Here is a 21,443-nt window from a genome sequence, read left to right on the forward strand (position 1 = left end):
GGTTTTCACCCCAAAATTTCTCAGAGAGGGAAGAGCCAGGGAGTGTAGTGTGAGAAGAGGGGGAGGGAGTTGAGTCCATTATTTGAATGGACATTAACTTGGCGACTGTATTTCTCTATTTCTCTTAAGTACTAATTGTGTGCATGTACCATCATAAAATTAAGATGTTATTTTTACTAGAACATAGGTATTGTGTCCGAAAAGTAGAGTTTGGGGGTCCGGCCAGTTTCTATTGGAATTAATCCCATATGTTCTGTTGTTCACTTAACGCGGTTTTCACTTAACATGGTACCCTGTGGGTTCAATTGACCGCGTTAAGTGGGGTACTACTGTATCATCAAATTTCATAGATTTTACACAATTAAGTTCTAAATGTAAAAACTACATGTACAGTTTAATGTAATGTTGCTCTATGATACAATGGAGTGGCCACATGTGCAGTACAGCACATATACTGTACAGTATATCAGCCTCTGACCTTCCTCTGTTAATTAAAGACTCAAACAATCCTTGAAGGCAAATTCCAATACCAGACTAAATACCTGTACTCAAAATCAGTCATTTCCTCTCTCATAACTCATAAATTCACTACACTACTTTTTCCAAATTCCACGATGGGAACTGGGACACAATGACATTGGCCAATCCCAGCTAACCCGCACAAGCATGGAAAATGGCCGTAAAATGGTGACAATAAATTACATTATTGACTTTACTCACATTTTCTAAGACTTTGAGGCAGCGGTCGACCTTAGACAACTTCTCCAGCAGCGGATGGGTCCAAGTGTCCAAGTCTGGGGAGAAAAGCTGCGTGCAGTGGGTGATGGTGCGTACCAGGTGTTCCACTCCCCCAAGCTCTCGAAGCTCCTCCTTAAACCATTCTCCTGCACGTTTTGAAGTTAGACTGAGGAGAGTCTCCATGGCTAGGTTACCCGCCTGTAAAATAATAGTCATTATTACAGTTAAAACTTCAACTTACACCAGTAATTAGTAATCCTTATCTGGACACTAGGCCCCTTGTTTTCAGCTCCATTCCCATGTTTTTGGAAACCATTTTCAAATACAAACCAAGACTACCACCACCATGCAACCTGCCATATCTCATACATACTTTCCAATACAATTCTTCACAGCTATTTAAACTGAATTTGAATTGAATTGAATCAGTTTATTTAGCCAGAAAAACACAGATACAGAGTGGATAATAATAACAATATTAACATGGTTGAGCCAGTTGAGAACCTGAGCTCTCTTTGAGGCACCTGATATATATACATTTATCTCAAGGAAGTATTATGTAACATTTAGTAACATCTGGAATAGTACAATAGCATGGTGGTAACAAGAACATCTCATAATGTTACCACGGTTATCACTTAAATATTTATTAATTTTATTTATTTATTATTTTTTTTTAGTTTATTTTTTTTTATTTAATTATATATACCTGTACATAAATTATGGTGGAATTGAAAAACATAAGTATAATGGGGGAGCAGTCCAACATGGGTTGAACAGTAATAAGGTTGAATAGAGACCAGAGCTGTCAGGATTATGTCTAGTTGGCAATTACATTTATTGCAATAGTAATTTTATCTATTTACGTGATAATTTCCGATAAAATGGTTTTGATGGTACAATAAAAGCAGGTACAGTAAATATAGTAGGTATTACAAGAAATATTAATACTTAGACAATACATAAATCAAACCTACACACCATACAATTGCCTAGTTTCACCATTCACTTCAATCTGGACTCATTATATTTACAATCTGTAGTACAGGTATTTACTTACTCAATGACTTGTCACTCATCACTGTGATAAAACAAAGTGTATCCCGCATTAACACCGACTCCTTCATAAGACCGTGGGACCAGCACTGCCTTCAAACACCTTCTGTAATGTAACAAAGTAAAACAAAATCTAATAATTAACTCACATTGATGTTGTCAAGGTTGAGGTGCTTTGCATGGCCTTTCTTCTGCATGTCTCGGCATAGTTCCCGAATCTTTTTCTTATTCTGGGTGACAAAGGCGACATCGACCGAGGCGACAACGTCTGAAGTGTCAGCATCAGTGTCAAGAAGGTTTAGCATCAACTCGAGAGAGTCACGATCCAAATCCATATTAAGGCGGTCTTGACTGAGCGTGAACATGACTGTTGCCGCACAGATTGCCAGTCTCTGGGGAGAGGAAGATGGTCATGGTGACAATAATATGTGATCACAACTACTGTACATCTTATAAACAATCAGTTCTGTCATAGCCATTGTATCACACCAAATAACAATAACCCATTAAAACACTATTGTAGATGCCCTTATGTTAACCTCAACCAAAGATGAATCTGAAGCTTCCTGCCTATTGTTTCTATACTTTTATCTTAGTCAAGGTCTACCAGCCATTTTCCATGCATGCAAGAGTTAGCCATGGCTATCTGATGGCAGCCCTCCATGCTGCATGGCCTCTTGCAGCCTCTCATGTCAGGTTCTTAACTTTAATATCATTTCTTACAACCTCTCCCCATGTCATTCTTGGCCCACCTCTGGTTCTTCTCCCTTCCACATTTAGACTCATGTACCTCTTGACTCAATTAGTCTCATCCATTTTCTCCATATGCCCAAACCATCTCAGCCTGCCTCTACACAGGACTTTGCCAATACTCTCAATACCCACTCCCAGCCATCCTCTTAACTCTGATCAAGGCCTCCTGTCTTTCAGTGTCACATTACACATCAACCTCACCATTCTCATTTTAGCTTACTCAAGTCCATGTTTCACTGCCATACAACATCACATTTCTCACACCAGCCACATGTATTCTTCCTTTCATGCATAGGGAAGATCTTGCTGTCAATAAAGGCAACAATGCCCTAATCTTCCTTCAGCACCCTCACCAGCACAAACCATGTCAGCCAGGCAGCAGAACTGTGACATTCCAGGGACATGTCACCAATGTCCAGTTTCTCCAGGTTTGCTATGACCACACAGTTACTTGCACATACTATGTATAAAGAACACTTTTAAGTCAGCATCATCCTGCAACCTATTCTAATGCACCTCTTGTGTACCCACCTTCCATATTTGTCGGCACATTTTTTTGTTATTGAGAACACCTTTCTTACTGACAGCACATGAATATTTTCCGCTAAGAGTCGCTCACCCAAACCACTTCAATACTCTCTGTCATCAGACTACAACAAAAGTTCAAAAGTCTGTGATATTGCCTCCACCACCATGATAAACAGAGGGTGGTCAAAACAGACCTGATATAGACTTCTACTTTTATCTCAAATTCCTCACCATTTATTCTCACAGAGGTTTTTGAGCCCTCATATAATGCCATAACCACCCAAACAAGGTACTCCTCAACTCTTTGCCTTCTCATCAACCACTTTACTACAGTACTTCACACTGTACTCTTGTTATATGCCTTTTCCAAATCTACAAATACAAAGTACAATTTTCTCTCCTTCCCAAGATATTTTTCTGATAGTTGCCTGGCTATATTACCCCTGTAGACCCCCAACCTGGCCAAAAACCAAACACCATTTTGTTTGTCTACTCTCTCTCTCATCAATTTCTTAATTACACTTTCTACAACTTCCATAACTCGATCTGGCAGACTGTATGTAGTTCCCACGCTCACCTTTACCCTTCTAAGTATTACTAAACACACACTTCCTCCAGTTGTCTGGAACAGTAAAGTACATTCCATAATGATTGCAATAGTGAATTCAGACACTAGTGACACACCTACATCACCTGAGGCTTTTAGCATTTCTGTAACTATCCTAGAGCTTCCAGCTGCCTTTCCAATCTTCATTTTTTAACTGCTTTCACCACCCATTCTGTTTCCATCTTTGGGCATGGTTCCTGTACTGATTCTACTCCCCTTAAGCTGCTTCTGCCCCATTCCTACCCCTAAGCTGTACAGTTCTTACCATCAAGGTTCATCACTGAAAGAATTCAAACTTTAATTCACTCTTCCAAAAAGATTAAAGTATAAGTTCACGTCATGTGTAAATCAACCCCAGTTTTTGAAAGAAGTTAATATGACTAACTATGAAAGAATGACTTGAATAAAGGTGGTGGACTTCCAGGTACGATTATGAAAGAGAACAGTCAAACCATCCATGTAAAGAATAACCTTTAAAAGACAATAATGCCGTGCCGTACTGTGCTGGGTGTTGAGTTATCCTGCAGCAGGTTATGGTAAACACTTGACAGGTGGAGGATATCATGGGTGGCAGGACTCTTGATGTTATAATCCATTAATGCATTTCAACAGCTAAGGTCTTTAACCCCATGAGTAGGATGACAACCCCTTGAATTGGATGACAACCTAATTACAACCCCTTGATTATGATGACTTGACTTACCCTTTTGAGCACAATACCTTAAACCCTTCAACAATGATTCAGTATTATGATGTGAATAGACTTTATAAAGCACTCAAGGGGTTAAGTCATAGTATACATGTGCATCCGCAGATTTCTTTCCTGGGGTGGGGGTTGCAAGAGAGCAGGACAAGACCTGACTCAGCACTAGTGTTTGATCTACAGTATCACTTATCACTGACATCATTAAAATATTAATCACTAAAATTATCATAGGGTTGACCATATGCATTAAAAATAACCAAAATAATTAATTTGATATCTTTAATCACCAAAAATCTAGGGATGGCTAATGCTAGCTGTCTTTCACGCTGGTAACTTGCTCAGAACATTAGTAGCGTACAGTCGACCCTCGTTAATTCGGACCCCTTTAATCCGGATTTCGGATAATTCGGACAAAATCTGAACGAACGAACTTTTTTTTTTTTTGTAGGAATATTACCTATGCGGACCTTAAGCTAAAATGCTGGTCCACCCACTGCTGGGATAAAACACCAGCGTCTTTTTGGTCAAATGTAACATCTCCACCACTAGTGTGGGGGGGGATGCAACTTTTAGCTTCAGACATGAAAAATATTTACCATTTACTGCCAGTAAGCAATGGAAACGTAAAATTTGTACCAATTAGTAATGAAACGTTGTGCAGTTCCTTCAGCAAATGAAGCTCACCAACTTACAATAGGCTAAATTACCTTACAACGTGTTTTCAGTAGTCTATGTTGAAGTTCATAGCACAGGCTAACTTATCATATCATATACGGTATCACAGTTCTCATTGATCTACAAAAAATACCGGTAATAAAAACCTTTTTGAAATTTCACACTTAATATAATACCCGGTAATCTACTTCAACCTCCTATTGTTTACAACGACACATGACGCACCACCAGCTGTTGAGTATCAGCTACACGGTACACGTGTTTTTTGAATCGTTTTCAGTTAAAAAACTGTTACATCACATGTATATTTTACCTTAACTGTGCCTGAATGAATATATTCTCGGAAATAAATAGTAGTTTTGCTGAAACGTGATGTATTTTAATGTAAAATAGGATAAAATCGTGACGAAAACAATGACTTTCGCTTTCTTTCGTTCAAAAGATGTTACCGTAATCGCTTTTCGATTGGTTTTCAGTTAAAAAACTGTTGTATTACAATAATATTCTATCCTAATTGACTTGAATAAATACTACGATACCATATTTCTGAATATTTTCATTAAAATTCATCCAAATCATTTTCCTTGTCATCATCTGCAGCACCAAACAGCTTCTCCCAGTCCTCTCCTTGAACAGGGCTAGAGGGTACGTGTTTTTCGAATCGTTTTCAGTTAGAAAACTGTTACATCACACGTATATTTTACCTAAACTGCGCCTGAATGAATATATTCTTGGAAATAAACAGTAGTTTTGTTGAAACGTGATGTATTTCAATGTAAAATAGGATAAAATACATGACGAAAACAAAAGACTTTACCTAAGCTTCCGATGTTCTTGAGATGTTATTCGTTTTTTTAGTAGTTTTCGGTTAAAATACTGTTATATTACAATGGTATTCTATTCATACTGTGCTTGATATAATACATTCAAGGAAATGTAATATTTTTGCTGAAATTACGTATGTATTACAGTGGAAAGTGGGATAAAATCATGACGAAAACAATGACTTTGAAATATAATGCAATATTAACCCCTAAATCGGTTAATTCGGACAATCAGCTAAAACGGACACCCTTCCCCCCTATTAGTCCGAATTAACGAGGGTCGACTGTACTTTCAATGGTCAAATAAATACTGCAGGCGGCGCTTATCAGCTCCAAAATGATCAATCACGTCTTCAGTGAAGGCTTTCTCTCTATTTAACATCTTCTAGTGATGCACGCTGAGCATGCACATTGCACAATCCAGACAAGTGTTCAGTTGACATTGGTGTCATATTTTAACACGTCTCAGCGTGCTGCTAAATGACCGCTCAACTTAACAAGTGGAGGCTGGAAGAGCCAAGATCAGTAGAGCTTCTCAAGTTGCAGGAATCAAATCACACTGCTTCACAAGATCCATCAAGGACAAGGTTGTACCGGAATCAGATGAGGCTTTCTTCTTGGAATTTTGATGCTGGGTCCACATTTCAAACTAGGACTGCGACTCCTCAGGAAAATTATTGATATTGTAGATACCATTTAACTGTGCTATGTTTTCCTTCATTCAGTAACCACTGGATCTTTTTTCACATTTCCACCAAAACTTGGTTCAGCAAGTGACATGTTTGGTATACAGGGTACATGAACTCAGTGCAGCAGATTTTTGAGGCACGTTTCTAACTCAACCATTTCCATGGCAGTTGGCTCATATGGAAAAAAAAAAATTATCCTCAAATTACCGAGCTCTACCACTATATTTGGTTTGCTCTTATTTTCATTTTTGAGTAACAATATTAACAAATATTATACAGTCAACCCTCGCTTTATGCGGTCCCACTTTACGCGTTTCCACGTTTACGCGGTACCCTGCCGAAACTGGAATGCTCACTTTGCGCGGTGTGTGTACCCTTTTACGCGGAGAGCGGCGCGAGCAGGGTGCGCACAAGGTCGCCCAGTTAACAAAACATTACCGAGTTCTTCACCCGCCACCCACCACAGCCGGCCCAAGTCAGTGATAGTGATAATGATAGTGAGGATATGGACTTATATGGACTTTGAGGGGTTTGACAAAGAGGCCCTGCAAGCCTCTGTGGTGGATAGTGATACAAGTGATACAGGTGAGGGCCAATAATCTGCCCTCTGCCTCGGAACCAACCCCCCCATCCCCGTGTGCCCAGCCATCTTTTCTACTAATGTAAGTGTTAAAAAACCTAATATTATTGATATTTCTCTTAATTATTAATTGTGTATGCATACCATCATAAAATTAAGAAGTTATTTTTACTACAACGTAGGTATTGTGTCTGAAAAAGTGGAGTTTGGGGGTCGGCCCGGTCTCGATTTCAATTAATCCCATATGTTATGTTGTTCACTTTACGCGGGCCGCCGTGGGTTCAATTGACCGCGTAAAGTGAGGGTTCACTGTATATTGTTTACAATTATGTGTTGTACTCGACAAATTGTGCAGTTACCCAAATATCATAAGTTATCAAAATTTTAAGAAAAAATAAAAGTTAGGTAATAATATGCAAAGTACAGTATTTATGAAAATTGCTAATTTAACGAACTGTAAAATAATGCAGTCCTCTGCTAAGTTGACATCACGATGGTCTACCCGAGTTGGCCATCCAGGCCCAGCCGCCAGAGAAATTGTCAAAAGTACCGCCTTACCACAAGTGTCTGTTGTGGTAAGAACAAACAGTTCACTTAAAAACTTGTGAAAAAGAATTGGTGAAAAATAGAACATTTCTCACTTTCCAGAAGAATGCAAGTGCACCCCTCCCTGCAGACACCCATCATTGTACTCAAGGGGGTGTCATCACACTCATAGTTAGGTCATCATACTTAATGGGTTAGGTCATCATACTCATGGGGTTAGGTCACCATACTCAAGGGGTTAGGTCATCATACTCAATGGGTTTAGGTCATCATACTCAAGGGGTTAGGTCATCATACTCATGGGGTTAGGTCATCATACTCATGGGGTTAGGTTCATACTCAAGGGGTTAGATCATCGTACTCAAAGGGTTAGGTCATCGTACTCAAGGGGTTAGGTCATCGTACTCAAGGGGTTAGGTCATCGTACTCAAGGGGTTAGGTCATCGTACTTAAGGGGTTAGGTCATCGTACTCAAGGGGTTAGGTCATCATACTCAAGGGGTTAGGTCATCGTACTTAAGGGGTTAGATCATCATACTCAAGGGGTTAGGTTATCATAAGCAAGAGGTTAGATCATCATACTCAAGGGGTTAGGTCATCATACTCAAGAGGTTAGATCATCATACTCAATGGGTTAGGTCATCATATTCAAGAGGTTAGATCATCATACTCAAGGGGTTAGGTCATCATATTCAAGAGGTTAGATCATCGTACTCAAGGGGTTAGGTCATCATATTCAAGAGGTTAGATCATCGTACTCAAGGGGTTAGGTCATCATATTCAAGAGGTTAGGTCATCATACTCAAGGGGTTAGGTCATCATATTCAAGAGGTTAGTCATCGTACTCAAGGGGTTAGGTCATCATACTCAAGGGGTTAGCTCATCATACTCAAGGGGTTACGTCATCATACTCAAGAGGTTAGGTCATCATATTCAAGAGGTTAGATCATCGTACTCAAGGGGTTAGGTCATCGTACTTAAGGGGTTAGGTCATCATACTCAGAGGTTAGGTCATCATACTCATGGGGTTAGGTTATCATACTCATGGGTTAGGTCATCATACTCATGGGGTTAGGTCATCATACTCATGGGGTTAGGTCATCATACTCATGGGGTTAGATTATCATACTCATGGGGTTAGGGTCATCATACTCAAGGTAAGGTCATCATACTCAAGGGGTTAGGTCATCATACTCAAGGGGTTAGGGTCATCATACTCATGGGGTTAGGTTATCATACTCATGGGGTTAGTCATCATACTCAAGGGGTTAGGTTATCATACTCATGGGGTTAGGGTCATCATACTCAGGGTTAGGTCATCATACTCAAGGGTTAGGTCATCATACTCAAGGGTTAGGTCATCATACTAAGGGTTGGGTCATCATACTCAAGGGGTTAGGTTATCATAGTAAATGGTTAGGTCAACATATTCAAGGGTCAGGTCATCATACTCAAGGGTTAGGTCATCATACTCAAGGGTTGGGTCATCATACTCATGGGGTTAGGTTATCATAGTAAATGGTTAGGTCATCATACTCATGGGGTTAGGTCATCATACTCAAGGGGTTAGGTTATCATAGTAAATGGTTAGGTCATCATACTCATGGGGTTAGGTCATCATACTCAAGGGGTTAGGTTATCATAGTAAATGGTTAGGTCATCATACTCATGGGGTTAGTCATCATACTCAAGGGTTAGTTATCATAGTAAATGGTTAGGTCATCATACTCAAGGGTTAGGTCATCATACTCATGGGTTAGGTCATCATACTCTATGGGGTTAGGTTATCATAGTAAATGGTTAGGTCATCATACCATGGGGTTAGGTTATCATAGTAAATGGTTAGGTCATCATACTCAAGGGGTTAGGTTATCATAGTAAATGGTTAGGTCATCATACTCAAGGGTTAGGTCATCATACTCATGGGGTTAGGTCATCATACCAAGGGGTTAGGTTATCATAGTAAATGGTTAGGTCATCATACTCATGGGGTTAGTTATCATAGTAAATGGTTAGGTCAATACACTAAGGGGTTAGGTTATCATAGTAAATGGTTAGGTCATCATACTCAAGGGTTAGGTCATCATACTCATGGGGTTAGGTCATCATACTCAAGGGGTTAGGTTATCATAGTAAATGGTTAGGTCATCATACTCATGGGGTTAGGTCATCATACTCATGGGGTTAGGTTAAGTTTGGTTAAGGGACAGTGACCAACTTCCTAATACGAGATGAAGAAACAAAGAAAAAAAAAGAGTCTCCTGAGAGTGTAGACAATACATGAGGATGGTAACAATGTACTGTCGTTACCCTTCAAGTGGCAACAACAGATCACAAGTACTGACAGGTATAAGAATGTACTGTCGTTACCCTTCAAGTGGCAACAACAGATCACAAGTACTGACAGGTATAAGAATGTACTGTCGTTACCCTTCAAATGGCAACAACAGATCACAAGTACTGACAGGTATAACAATGTACTGTCGTTACCCTTCAAGTGGCAACAACAGATCACAAGTACTGACAGGTATAAGAATGTACTGTCGCTACCCTTCAAGTGGCAACAACAGATCACAAGTACTGACAGGTATAAGAATGTACTGTCGTACCCTTCAAGTGGCAACAACAGATCACAAGTACTGACAGGTATAAGAATGTACTGTCGTTACCCTTCGTGGCAACAACAGATCACAAGTACTGACAGGTATAACGTACTGTCAGTAACCCTTCAAGTGGCAACAACAGATCACAAGTACTGACAGGTATAAGAATGTACTGTCGTTATCCTTCAAGTGGCAACAACAGATCACAAGTACTGACAGGTATAGAATGTACTGTCGTTACCCTTCAAGTGGCAACAACAGATCACAAGTACTGACAGGTATAAGAATGTACTGTCGTACCCTTCAAGTGGCAACAACAGATCACAAGTACTGACAGGTATAAGAATGTACTGTCGTTACCCTTCAAGTGGCAACAACAGATCACAAGTACTGACAGGTATAAGAATGTACTGTCGCTACCCTTCAAATGGCAACAACAGATCACAAGTACTGACAGGTATAAGAATGTACTGTCGTTACCCTTCAAGTGGCAACAACAGATCACAAGTACGACAGGTATAAGAATGTACTGTCGTTACCCTTCAAGTGGCAACAACAGATCACAAGTACTGACAGGTATAAGAATGTACTGTCGTTACCCTTCAAGTGGCAACAACAGATCACAAGTACTGACAGGTATAACAATGTACTGTCGTTACCCTTCAAGTGGCAACAACAGATCACAAGTACTGACAGGTATAAGAATGTACTGTCGTTACCCTTCAAGTGGCAACAACAGATCACAAGTACTGACAGGTATAAGAATGTACTGTCGTTACCCTTCAAGTGGCAACAACAGATCACAAGTACTGACAGGTATAACAATGTACTGTCAGTATCCTTCAAGTGGCAACAACAGATCACAAGTACTGACAGGTATAAGAATGTACTGTCGTTACCCTTCAAGTGGCAACAGATCACAAGTACTGACAGGTATAAGAATGTACTGTCTTACCCTTCAAGTGGCAACAACAGATCACAAGTACTGACAGGTATAACAATGTACCGTCGTATCCTTCAAGTGGCAACAACAGATCACAAGTACTGACAGGTATAACAATGTACTGTCGTTACCCTTCAAGTGGCAACAACAGATCACAAGTACTGACAGGTATAAGAATGTACTGTCGTTACCCTTCAAGTGGCAACAACAGATCACAAGTACTGACAGGTATAACAATGTACTGTCAGTATCCTTCAAGTGGCAACAACAGATCACAAGTACTGACAGGTATAAGAATGTACGCCGTCGTTACCCTTCAAGTGGCAACAACAGATCACAAGTACTGACAGGTATAAGAATGTACTGTCGTTACCCTTCAAGTGGCAACAACAGATCACAAGTACTGACAGGTATAAGAATGTACTGTCGTTACCCTTCAAGTGGCAACAACAGATCACAAGTACTGACAGGTATAAGAATGTACTGTCGTTACCCTTCAACAGATCACAAGTACTGACAGGTATAAGAATGTACTGTCGTTACCCTTCAAGTGGCAACAACAGATCACAAGTACTGACAGGTATAAGAATGTACTGTCGTTACCCTTCAAATGGCAACAACAGATCACAAGTACTGACAGGTATAACACACACAACTTACATGATCAGAGTGAGCATCAGACAGGGCGCTGAAGAACTTGATGACCGTACCATGAGCCCGTAGATGCATCCTGAAGGCGGGCACCATGCACTTCTGAGCAAGGTTGAGGGCGGCCAAACACCGGGTGGATACTGGCATGGAGGGTCGTAAGGCATCCAAAAAATACTCCACGTCGTCGTTAAATTCTTGGAACTCTCCTGACTCCTGGAGCTGGTGGGTCTTTTTAACGTTCTTCACCACTGTATAAAACTGAACAGGAAATAAAGGAGACTTGCATAATATTCAATACTACATCCATGAAAGGTAATATATGGAAGATCACACAGTAGGGAATGTGGAAAGAATGACATGAGAAATAGCAAGTGTAATAAACATAGATCTACAATAACCAACACTAAATAATATGAATAAAGGTGAAATACTTTATATTTCATCCTATAGCGCATCTTTTCCCAGCTGAGAAAAGATGCCCTGCCCCCTCCTCAAGAGCTACAGCTGATTGGCTGTTGCAAACCTGTTAGATTTTGTCCTGAAGTAATGATATATTTCTAAATGAGTTTATTAATAATTGTTGGGATGACCATTTCTGGCGAGAAAGATATTTAGCTAAATTATATAAAGATACATACATTTATAATTGCAAACATAAGCACGCAAGAAGTTTATCAGAAGTATACATTAATTAACTGTTGAACTCTGGTAACAAATTCACGCTTTCGAAAGATGCATTCAATATACCGGTATACTTATTTTTACCCACAATAAGGCATACTAAGACAAATTACGTATCAGTAATACTACATTATGCAAAAACATTTTAAAAGATCAGAATCACATTGAAATTTCACACGACCGTCAGCAGAGGCAGGAAATATGACTGAGAACAACTTCATATTTTCCCGCCTCTGCTGACGGCTGTTCGCTGGAGCGACAAAGTCTGTTACACTCGTCCACTAATTTTCAGGAGCCGTGTAATATTTCAAAGTGATTCTGATCTTTTAAAATCGACCAGATTTACTGTGTAGTTTCTCGATAAAAATTGACTTACAGCTACGTGGACTTACGACCGTCAGGACTTGACACCTCAGATATAGATATAAAAAAAAAAAAAAAAAAAAAAAAAAAAAAAAAAAAAAAAAATTTTAAATGACACACGCATTTTCTATACCGAAACGTTTCCAGTTAATGTAGTCTCCATGTATAATTAGAAAATTATGGGGGGCCCATGTGCATTCAGCTGACTACATTAAAGGTTAAGTGCTCAGTCACACTGTATCCATTCCTTATTATTTATTACTTTCACTGTACTGTATCCATTCATCATTATTCATTACTTTTACTGTACTGTATTTCATTGTAGATTTTTTATTAAATTTTTTTTTTTTTATCTATGTCGGACTTACGACCATGTCAGACTTACGACCTGGATTTGGGTCCCTAACCCCGTCGTAAGTCGGGGTCTAGGCGTATACAGTATTACCCCGCTTAACGCGTTTCACTTAACGCGATTTCGCATATGCGCGGTGCCTCGCCAGAACCGAACTTTCACTTAACGTGGTGAAGTATAATATATTTTTTTTTATTTAGCTCATAACATTCATACAAATTACCCGGCCAGAATATAATTTACATTGCTGGAATTCTTACAATTTGATGATCATTTTGAATATAAACATCATAGATTTTGCATTAGACATACAAATTTTAGATATAATGTTTACTCTGAGTAAATATGTTATCTTTTGTGCAAAATATATGACATTCATATTCAAAATATTCCTGGTCTTACAAGGAATCCAGCAATGTCAATTATATTATCCTAACTTTAGTTTGAGGTATTATTTATTACTAGAAAGGTAAATATTCTGGTTTTCCCACACGTCTGGTAGGGAGGGTTGGTGGGAAGTGGGGGGGAGGGAGGGACCGACTGACCATCTGGCACTGTGTGAAGAAAATTATTATTTTTTTTATTAACTGAAGATATTTGTTTTAGCTCATAAAATTCATACAAATTACCCGGCCAGAATATAATTTACATTGCTGGAATTCTTACAATCTGATGATCATTTTGAATATAAACATCATAGATTTTGCATTAGACATACAAATTTTAGATATAATGTTTTTCTCAGTAAATATATTTCTTTTGTGCAAAATATATATTTATATTTCAAAAATATTCTAGTCTTACAAGGAGCTAGCAATATCAATTATATTATCCTAACTTTAATTTGAGGTATTATTTAATACTAAATGTTAAATTTAGTTTTTCACCTACATTTCTCTTGTAGGGAGGGTTGAGTGAAATGGGGAGGGTTGGGAGGATGGCACGGTTGGAAGACGGGGGGAGGCAAGGTGAGGTACTTTGATTGTCAGATAGTGTCGAAGAATATTTTTTTTTATTAACTGAAGATATTTGTTTTAGCTCGTAAAATTCATACAAATTACCCGGCCAGAATATAATTTACATTACTGGAATTCTTACAATTTGATGATCATTTTGAATATAAACATCATAGATTTTGCATTAGACATACAAATTTTAGATATAATGTTTACTCTGAGTAAATATGTTATCTTTTGTGCAAAATATATGACATTCATATTCAAATATTCCTGGTCTTACAAGGAATCCAGCAATGTCAATTATATTATCCTAACTTTAGTTTGAGGTATTATTTATTACTAGAAAGGTAAATATTCTGGTTTTCCCACACGTCTGGTAGGGAGGGTTGGTGGGAAGTGGGGGGGAGGGAGGGACCGACTGACCATCTGGCACTGTGTGAAGAATATTATTTTTTTTTTTATTAACTGAAGATATTTGTTTTAGCTCATAAAATTCATACAAATTACCCGGCCAGAATATAATTTACATTGCTGGAATTCTTACAATTTGATGATCATTTTGAATATAAACATCATAGATTTTGCATTAGACATACAAATTTTAGATATAATGTTTACTCTCAGTAAATATGTTATCTTTTGTGCAAAATATATGACATTTATATTCAAAATATTCCTGGTCTTACAAGGAATTCAGCAATGTCAATTATATTATCCTAACTTTAATTTGAGGTATTATTTATTACTAAATGTTAAAATTTAGTTTTTTCACCCTACATTTCTGTTGTAGGGAGGGTTGGGACGATGGCACGGTTGGAAGACGGGGGGAGGCAAGGTGAGGTACTTTGATTGACAGATAGTGTCGAAGAATATTTTTTTTTTATTAACTGAAGATATTTGTTTTAGCTCGTAAAATTCATACAAATTACCCGGCCAGAATATAATTTACATTACTGGAATTCTTACAATTTGATGATCATTTTGAATATAAACATCATAGATTTTGCATTAGACATACAAATTTTAGATATAATGTTTGCTCTGAGTAAATATGTTATCTTTTGTGCAAAATATATGACATTTATATTCAAAATATTCCTGGTCTTACAAGGAATCCAGCAATGTCAATTATATTATCCTAACTTTAGTTTGAGGTATTATTTATTAAAATCCAGTGGTTTTCCCCCCAAAATTTCTCAAGAGAGGGAAGAACCAGCAGTGTAGTGTGAGAAGAGGGGGAGGGAGTCGAGTCCATTATTTGAATGGACATTAACTTGGCGACTGTATTTCTCTTAAGTATTAATTGTGTGCATGTACCATCATAAAATTAAGATGTTATTTTTACTAGAACATAGGTATTGTGTCCGAAAAAGTAGAGTTTGGGGGTCGGGCCAGTCTCTATTGGAATTAATCCCATATGTTCTGTTGTTCACTTAACGCGGTTTTCACTTAACACTGTGGGTACAATTGACCGCGTTAAGCCGTTAAGCGGGGTACTACTGTATATTAAATGCATCATCCGAGAGCGTGAATTTGCTTCTAAAGTTTAACAGTTAATTCATGTATAAGATTTTTTATAAACTTCCTGCGTGCCTATGTTTGCAATAATAAATGTATGTATCTTTATATCATTTAGATAAATATCTTTCTCGCCAGAAACGGTCATCCCAACAATTATTAATAAACTCATTTAGAAATATATCATTACTTCAGGACAAAATCTAACAGGTTTGCAACAGCCAATCAGTTGTAGCTCTTGAGGAGGGGATGGGGCATCTTTTCTCAGCTGAGAAAAAATGCACTATTGTATAGTACAGTATAGCAACCCCATCCTGGTCAAACTACCATGGCCAGACCTCCCAAACCCAAGGTGGTTTGGTCATACAGTGAAACCTCTATTTAACGGACTATATGTAGATGAAAATTCGTTATATCGAATGCCCATTATTGTGAAACCTTCATCTAACAGACTATATGGAGAGAGGAGTCCGTTATAAAGAGGTTTCACTCTATAACTCAGTGGGGTGGTGTTTCACTACATCACAGTCAGTGGGCGAGGTACCTAGGGTGGGGTCAACTGGGGTCCAGTAAGTACTGTGTGAACTTTACAAGGCTTGCCTCTAAGGATGGGTGGCAGAGTAAAGTGGGGATATTGGAATGGCAAAATGAAGGTCATCTTGCTAAGCTTCAATAACATCCACTGAATTAAATTCCACAACTGACGTGTTTACTGCCAAGTACTGTACTGTACCTAACACAATCTCTTGCTCCAATGATAACACAAAATACTTGACGGGAAATACTGAATTCAGGCCAGAGAAAAAAAAATTACAAAACACGATCGTACCTTACTCTAGCATGTTTGATGAGTAACTGACTCTCGTCCTGTTGTTGGCTAGTTGAGCAAGGTGCCAGATACTGATTCTTACCAAGTGATTGGTATTACTTTACACCAAAATATTATGAATACTTTTCTACGGCTTTTCCTATGTAAACAGAAGGGCCCTCTAAATGAAGGGAGGGAGTAGAACAATCATACATAGCTACATAAATATTATGAATTAAGCAACCAAAATACATCAGCATATAGCCATAGGCAACAGCTTTCCTGAATTTTTTTTCTGAATTTTCCAATTTTCATCGTATTTACAGCCAAACGCTGTGGATAAAAAATAAATGTGCCTCATAACACAGTGTACATTAACTACTGATAACATAATCTAGACTAAAATTAAAAAATAAATAAATGTTAAAACATTACAACTTCAAGGCATAATTTTGTAGTCATTGTCTTCTAGGCTTTAAATAATGCATACTGAATCCTTTAACTGTACAGTACAGTATTAGAATTTATTCCAAGCTTCATTTTTCCTCAATTATCTTAGTTAAAGTTTGTGTAACAATATCTCAACTTTTGTATCAGTGACATTGACTTTTGTTAAGAAACTTCAGAGAAAATATTATCCCCAGGAGCTGATAAAGCACCTATGTGGGAATCTATTTGGCTGAATCCTCGAAAAAAATTCTCTACCACATCCTGTAACTTGACCACCAACCAGTACCTGATAACTTATACTCAGGGTAACACACACAGAACTATCTCTCATAACTTTTAATTGTTGTTAGATTAGTAACCTTGTTAAGCACTTAAAAGACCTTAGTTGTTGAAGGGCAGTAATGCCATAATAACAAAAACCACCTCATGGCTACTACAGTAGAACGTCGATTTAAAGCGATTCAATTTAAGATTATTGATTTAAAGCGACACCCACAATTAAGGACAATGTTTTAATCTAAAGCGAATCTTTCCTATTTTGCGCGAGTCAATCCGGTGCATCATATTTTAAAATTCGCGCCTAATGTTTCTCTGGGCACACTTCACTGTCCTAAGAGCAAAGCTGTACTGTACATGTGCTCAAAATAATGTACTAAATGATTACAAAATTTTTGTCTAGTGCAAACTGTAGCATTAGTATATTCAAATTAATCACTATCTAATAAGAATTCTCCCCGGTCACTTCTGTGACATTTTATAAACAAAACTCAATCTAAAGGACATAAATAAACAAATAAATACTTCACTAGACCTTCCGCACCAACTGTCAAACATGTCACTGTCACCTCCCCCCATCCAGGGTTGGGTAGTTATAGGCTTACAGTTTTTATCTTATATAATATGTCAGACTAAAGTTAGGAGAATATAATTTGCATTGCTAGAATCCTTGCAAGACAGCGAATAATTTGAATACAAGCGTCATATATTTTGCACGAGATAAAATTTTTAGCCCTTTGTTATAAAATTATTTAGAACATGTCAGTTCAGTGACATTTTATATGAGAAAAACTTAGTCACTCTCAAGGAAAGATAAATAAATAAGCACTAGACCTTGGCATTAACTGTCAAACATATCACCTCACCTCACCTCCCTCCCTCCCAACCCCCCATCAACTGATCGCTAGTAAACAGACCATTTCACGTCCCATAATTTTAGCTGTGTTGATTTATGAGTGTTTGTTTTAACATAATACTACAAAATGTTTTGTTTATTCTAGGAGATGGGCTGAGGTGCATCTGGGTAGACTCTCAGTCTTTTTAGTATTTTGTGTTTCTCTGGAGTACCAAACATGGACTTACTGTACCTGCTGTTATCAGTACAGTAAATAGTAGATAGAAATATTAAACACAGTGAATTAATATATAATTACAGTAAAACCTCGATAAATGGGACTTTGTTTTTTTCAGACTCTGAGATGCTCTGGTCGCCAGAAATACTAAAAAAAGATTTAAGAAATGGGGAAGACTAAATAAAAAATCTTGTGAAATGAACAACACTAATGAATACTTTACAGTGATCTAATCAGATTTGCTATAGGCCTACTGAGAATTAAGACACTTGAGAATGTAAGCAGGTTGGGGCTGATCAGTTGTTGCAGCATTCTTCAGGTTTATTTATTTACCGATTCAGTACAGTATCATATCCTCATATGATTGGCCTCTTGTGGTTTATGGTTCATCATGATTAATATAACATCTTCAGTAATAGAGAAAAATACAATACTGTAAGTAATTTGTATTGACTTAAAAATAAAAAGATAAGCTGCATCAGAAGGTAATTTATTGAAGATGCGTTCGTGTGAGCTTTCAGTAGACCAGCTTACAACGGGGGTCACTATAACACACTGTACAGTGTTTGATATGAAGATACCTTCTTAAAAATGTTATTTACGACCTTTGAGTGTTATACGATGACTCAATTTGACTATTTGTACACATAGAATAAACCTCGGTATATGTAGATGCATAATAATTTACACTACAATATTACTTATTAAGTGATGATAAATACATTACTGTACTAATTTACTAAGTGTTGAAGACAGACATTGTGGTAAGCTGATCAGCTGTTTGCTCTTTGTAAACAAATGAGTATGAAATGACTAATGGTATTCAGTGTGGGATTTTTTTTCAGGAAAGTGGATTCTTTTAGGATAATATTTTATCAACCTGGCATCAAATGATCCTAAATTATATGACAATTGTGGTGGAATGTTAGAGGAATCTTATGGGAGAGGGAGCCAACCGCTCATGCTACCCCCCTTCACTCTGCCAGCTGTTCCCAGACAAACAATCACCTTCCACATACACTATACATCTCCACTTATTTGTTCTTATTTTTATCTTTATAGTACTGTACAGTATATAGTTTTACCTTTATTCATAGGACAAATTCTGTGGTTTCTTACATATAACACTTTACAGTAAATAACAATCATCTCGATGACAACAGTTGTTGACAACCAGACTTACTATATATGTCTCATTTTCAACCCAGAGTTATGTTTCTTATTTTTTTTATTGTTGAGGTAACAATGTTTTAATAACCTTGTTATACACTTAAAGACCTTAGTTGTTGTAGTGCAGTAATAACATAACTGATTTTCTTTAAACAGTTCAGATAAGCAGCGTTATCTCCAACCCCCCCCCCCGCATATATTTATTCGCTTTTTTCGGACTGGGGTCTGCCCCAATTAGTCCGATTTACCGAGGTACACTACAATAAACCCTTGATAACTCGGTATTCGATATCTCTGAATTTCATATAGTTCGGCACGGACGTGGTCTCAGAATTTATAATAAAATAACTCGGGAAATGCAAAGTGATATAAAATTATCTGGGAAAACCTAGGCATATTTGGCTGCATGGGTAATGTTGCCACACTCCACCCTTGGTCAGTCTGGTGTTTATAATTGTTGTGGTCAGGTGTGTGCTGGGTCAATCCACGTGTGAAGGGAGGGTGCTGTAGCACCCCCAATATTTTGGGTATAAGGTGCTATACATTGCACCACAGAGTGCCTAGAACACCAGAATTAATATTCAGCATTTCTTGGTAAAATTTGGTTCCTGCTGTACTGACCCAGTAACACCCAACAACCTCCCCCCATTCATGTTAGGCCAGCCACTGTACGCACAATGTCTCCACTATTATGGTAAATTTAATGTTGCAGACTTTATTTAATTTTCGGTTTACAGTAATATCTCTGTTAGTCGGAATCCCTCAAACTCGGAACGCTCCAATAGCCAAAATTAAATTTTCCAAAGGGAAAATTCCGAGAAAAAATCCCGATACTCGGATAATTCCGGGGAAGGGGGAGTTTTCCGGGTTTGAGAGATGAAAGTCAGGCGCACATTCCAGAAATTCCAAGAAAAATTTTTCCCGTACAGTATTTTGAAAATTCCGGGGATGGGGGATATTTTTCCGGGTTCAAGGGACAACGTAACGGGCAATTTCTGGAACTTCCGAGAAAATTTTTCCGTTACCCAGATAATTCCGAGGATGGGGATTTTTTCCGGCTTTGAGAGAGTCGTCTCGTCCCCCGGAAGTCTCTCATTCCCGGAAGTGCTCTGCACTAATTGTTCCGGCTAATGGAGATATCGCTTAATTCATTTTATCTGAATTCCACCTACCCGAATCTTCCAGGTATCCAAACTTTGTATAACTGACCAAATTAAAGTTAGCATGCATAAGTGCCCGCACTGTTTACTGTTTACGTAGCTTCCCCCTCCGTCACCTGCAGTGCTGGTAAGTGTTACTTTTTGAAAATTAGTAATTACACGTGCATGTATATGGGCCGATAATGTTTTATTGTTGTATTATTGTAGGAGGGGAAGTGCATTGATAATTCCGAATTTGGGATAATTCGGCATGGTCAGAGCCCCATAGGTGACGAGTTATCAAGGCTTTCTTTATCTTACAAATCTAAAATTACAGATGGCGAGTGAATAGTGTGTTCTAATTCCCATACAAGTATAGCAATATCCTGTGTGTGTACAGTAATTCTTCAATGGCACCTTAACAAGTGTCAACTTAAACCTGGCAAGACTGTAGTGCACAGAACCCAGTCAAGTGTATCCTATACAGTACAACTAAAATATGACAATACAGTACTAGACTCGCTTAATACACCCGGGCTCAAACATTACTGACATCACTGTACATGGTGAAGAATGTGTGTTGTGACTAACAAGTGGCGGTATGTCCTTCATCTATCATCAAAACTATTCAAATTTTAAGTCTCATCTAAGTTAACTGGAGATAAATTCTGAGGAGTGTAATGTCATAATAACAATGATGTCATATTACCAAGATAATGTACAAAGGAATTATCTGAAGAACTCGTGGTTAACTGA

The 21,443-nt window shown here is 38.0% G+C and overlaps 1 protein-coding gene across 2 annotated transcripts in view; it reads right to left on the reverse strand.

Annotated features, from left to right (window-relative positions):
• LOC121873807 (wings apart-like protein homolog) overlaps nucleotides 1-21,443 on the reverse strand; it is a 69,919-nt gene that overhangs the window by 25,470 nt on the left and 23,006 nt on the right. For both annotated transcript variants that reach the window (XM_042377513.1, XM_042377511.1), the window contains exons 4-6: nucleotides 11,908-12,156; nucleotides 1,944-2,186; nucleotides 721-936 (exon numbers count right to left, since the gene is read on the reverse strand). In XM_042377513.1, the coding sequence (XP_042233447.1) occupies nucleotides 721-936; nucleotides 1,944-2,186; nucleotides 11,908-12,156 (708 nt within the window). The remainder of the gene's footprint in view (nucleotides 1-720; nucleotides 937-1,943; nucleotides 2,187-11,907; nucleotides 12,157-21,443) is intronic.

Source organism: Homarus americanus, unplaced genomic scaffold, assembly GCF_018991925.1.
Source record: "Homarus americanus isolate GMGI-L3 unplaced genomic scaffold, GMGI_Hamer_2.0 scaffold25827, whole genome shotgun sequence".
NCBI lineage: Eukaryota > Metazoa > Arthropoda > Malacostraca > Decapoda > Nephropidae > Homarus > Homarus americanus.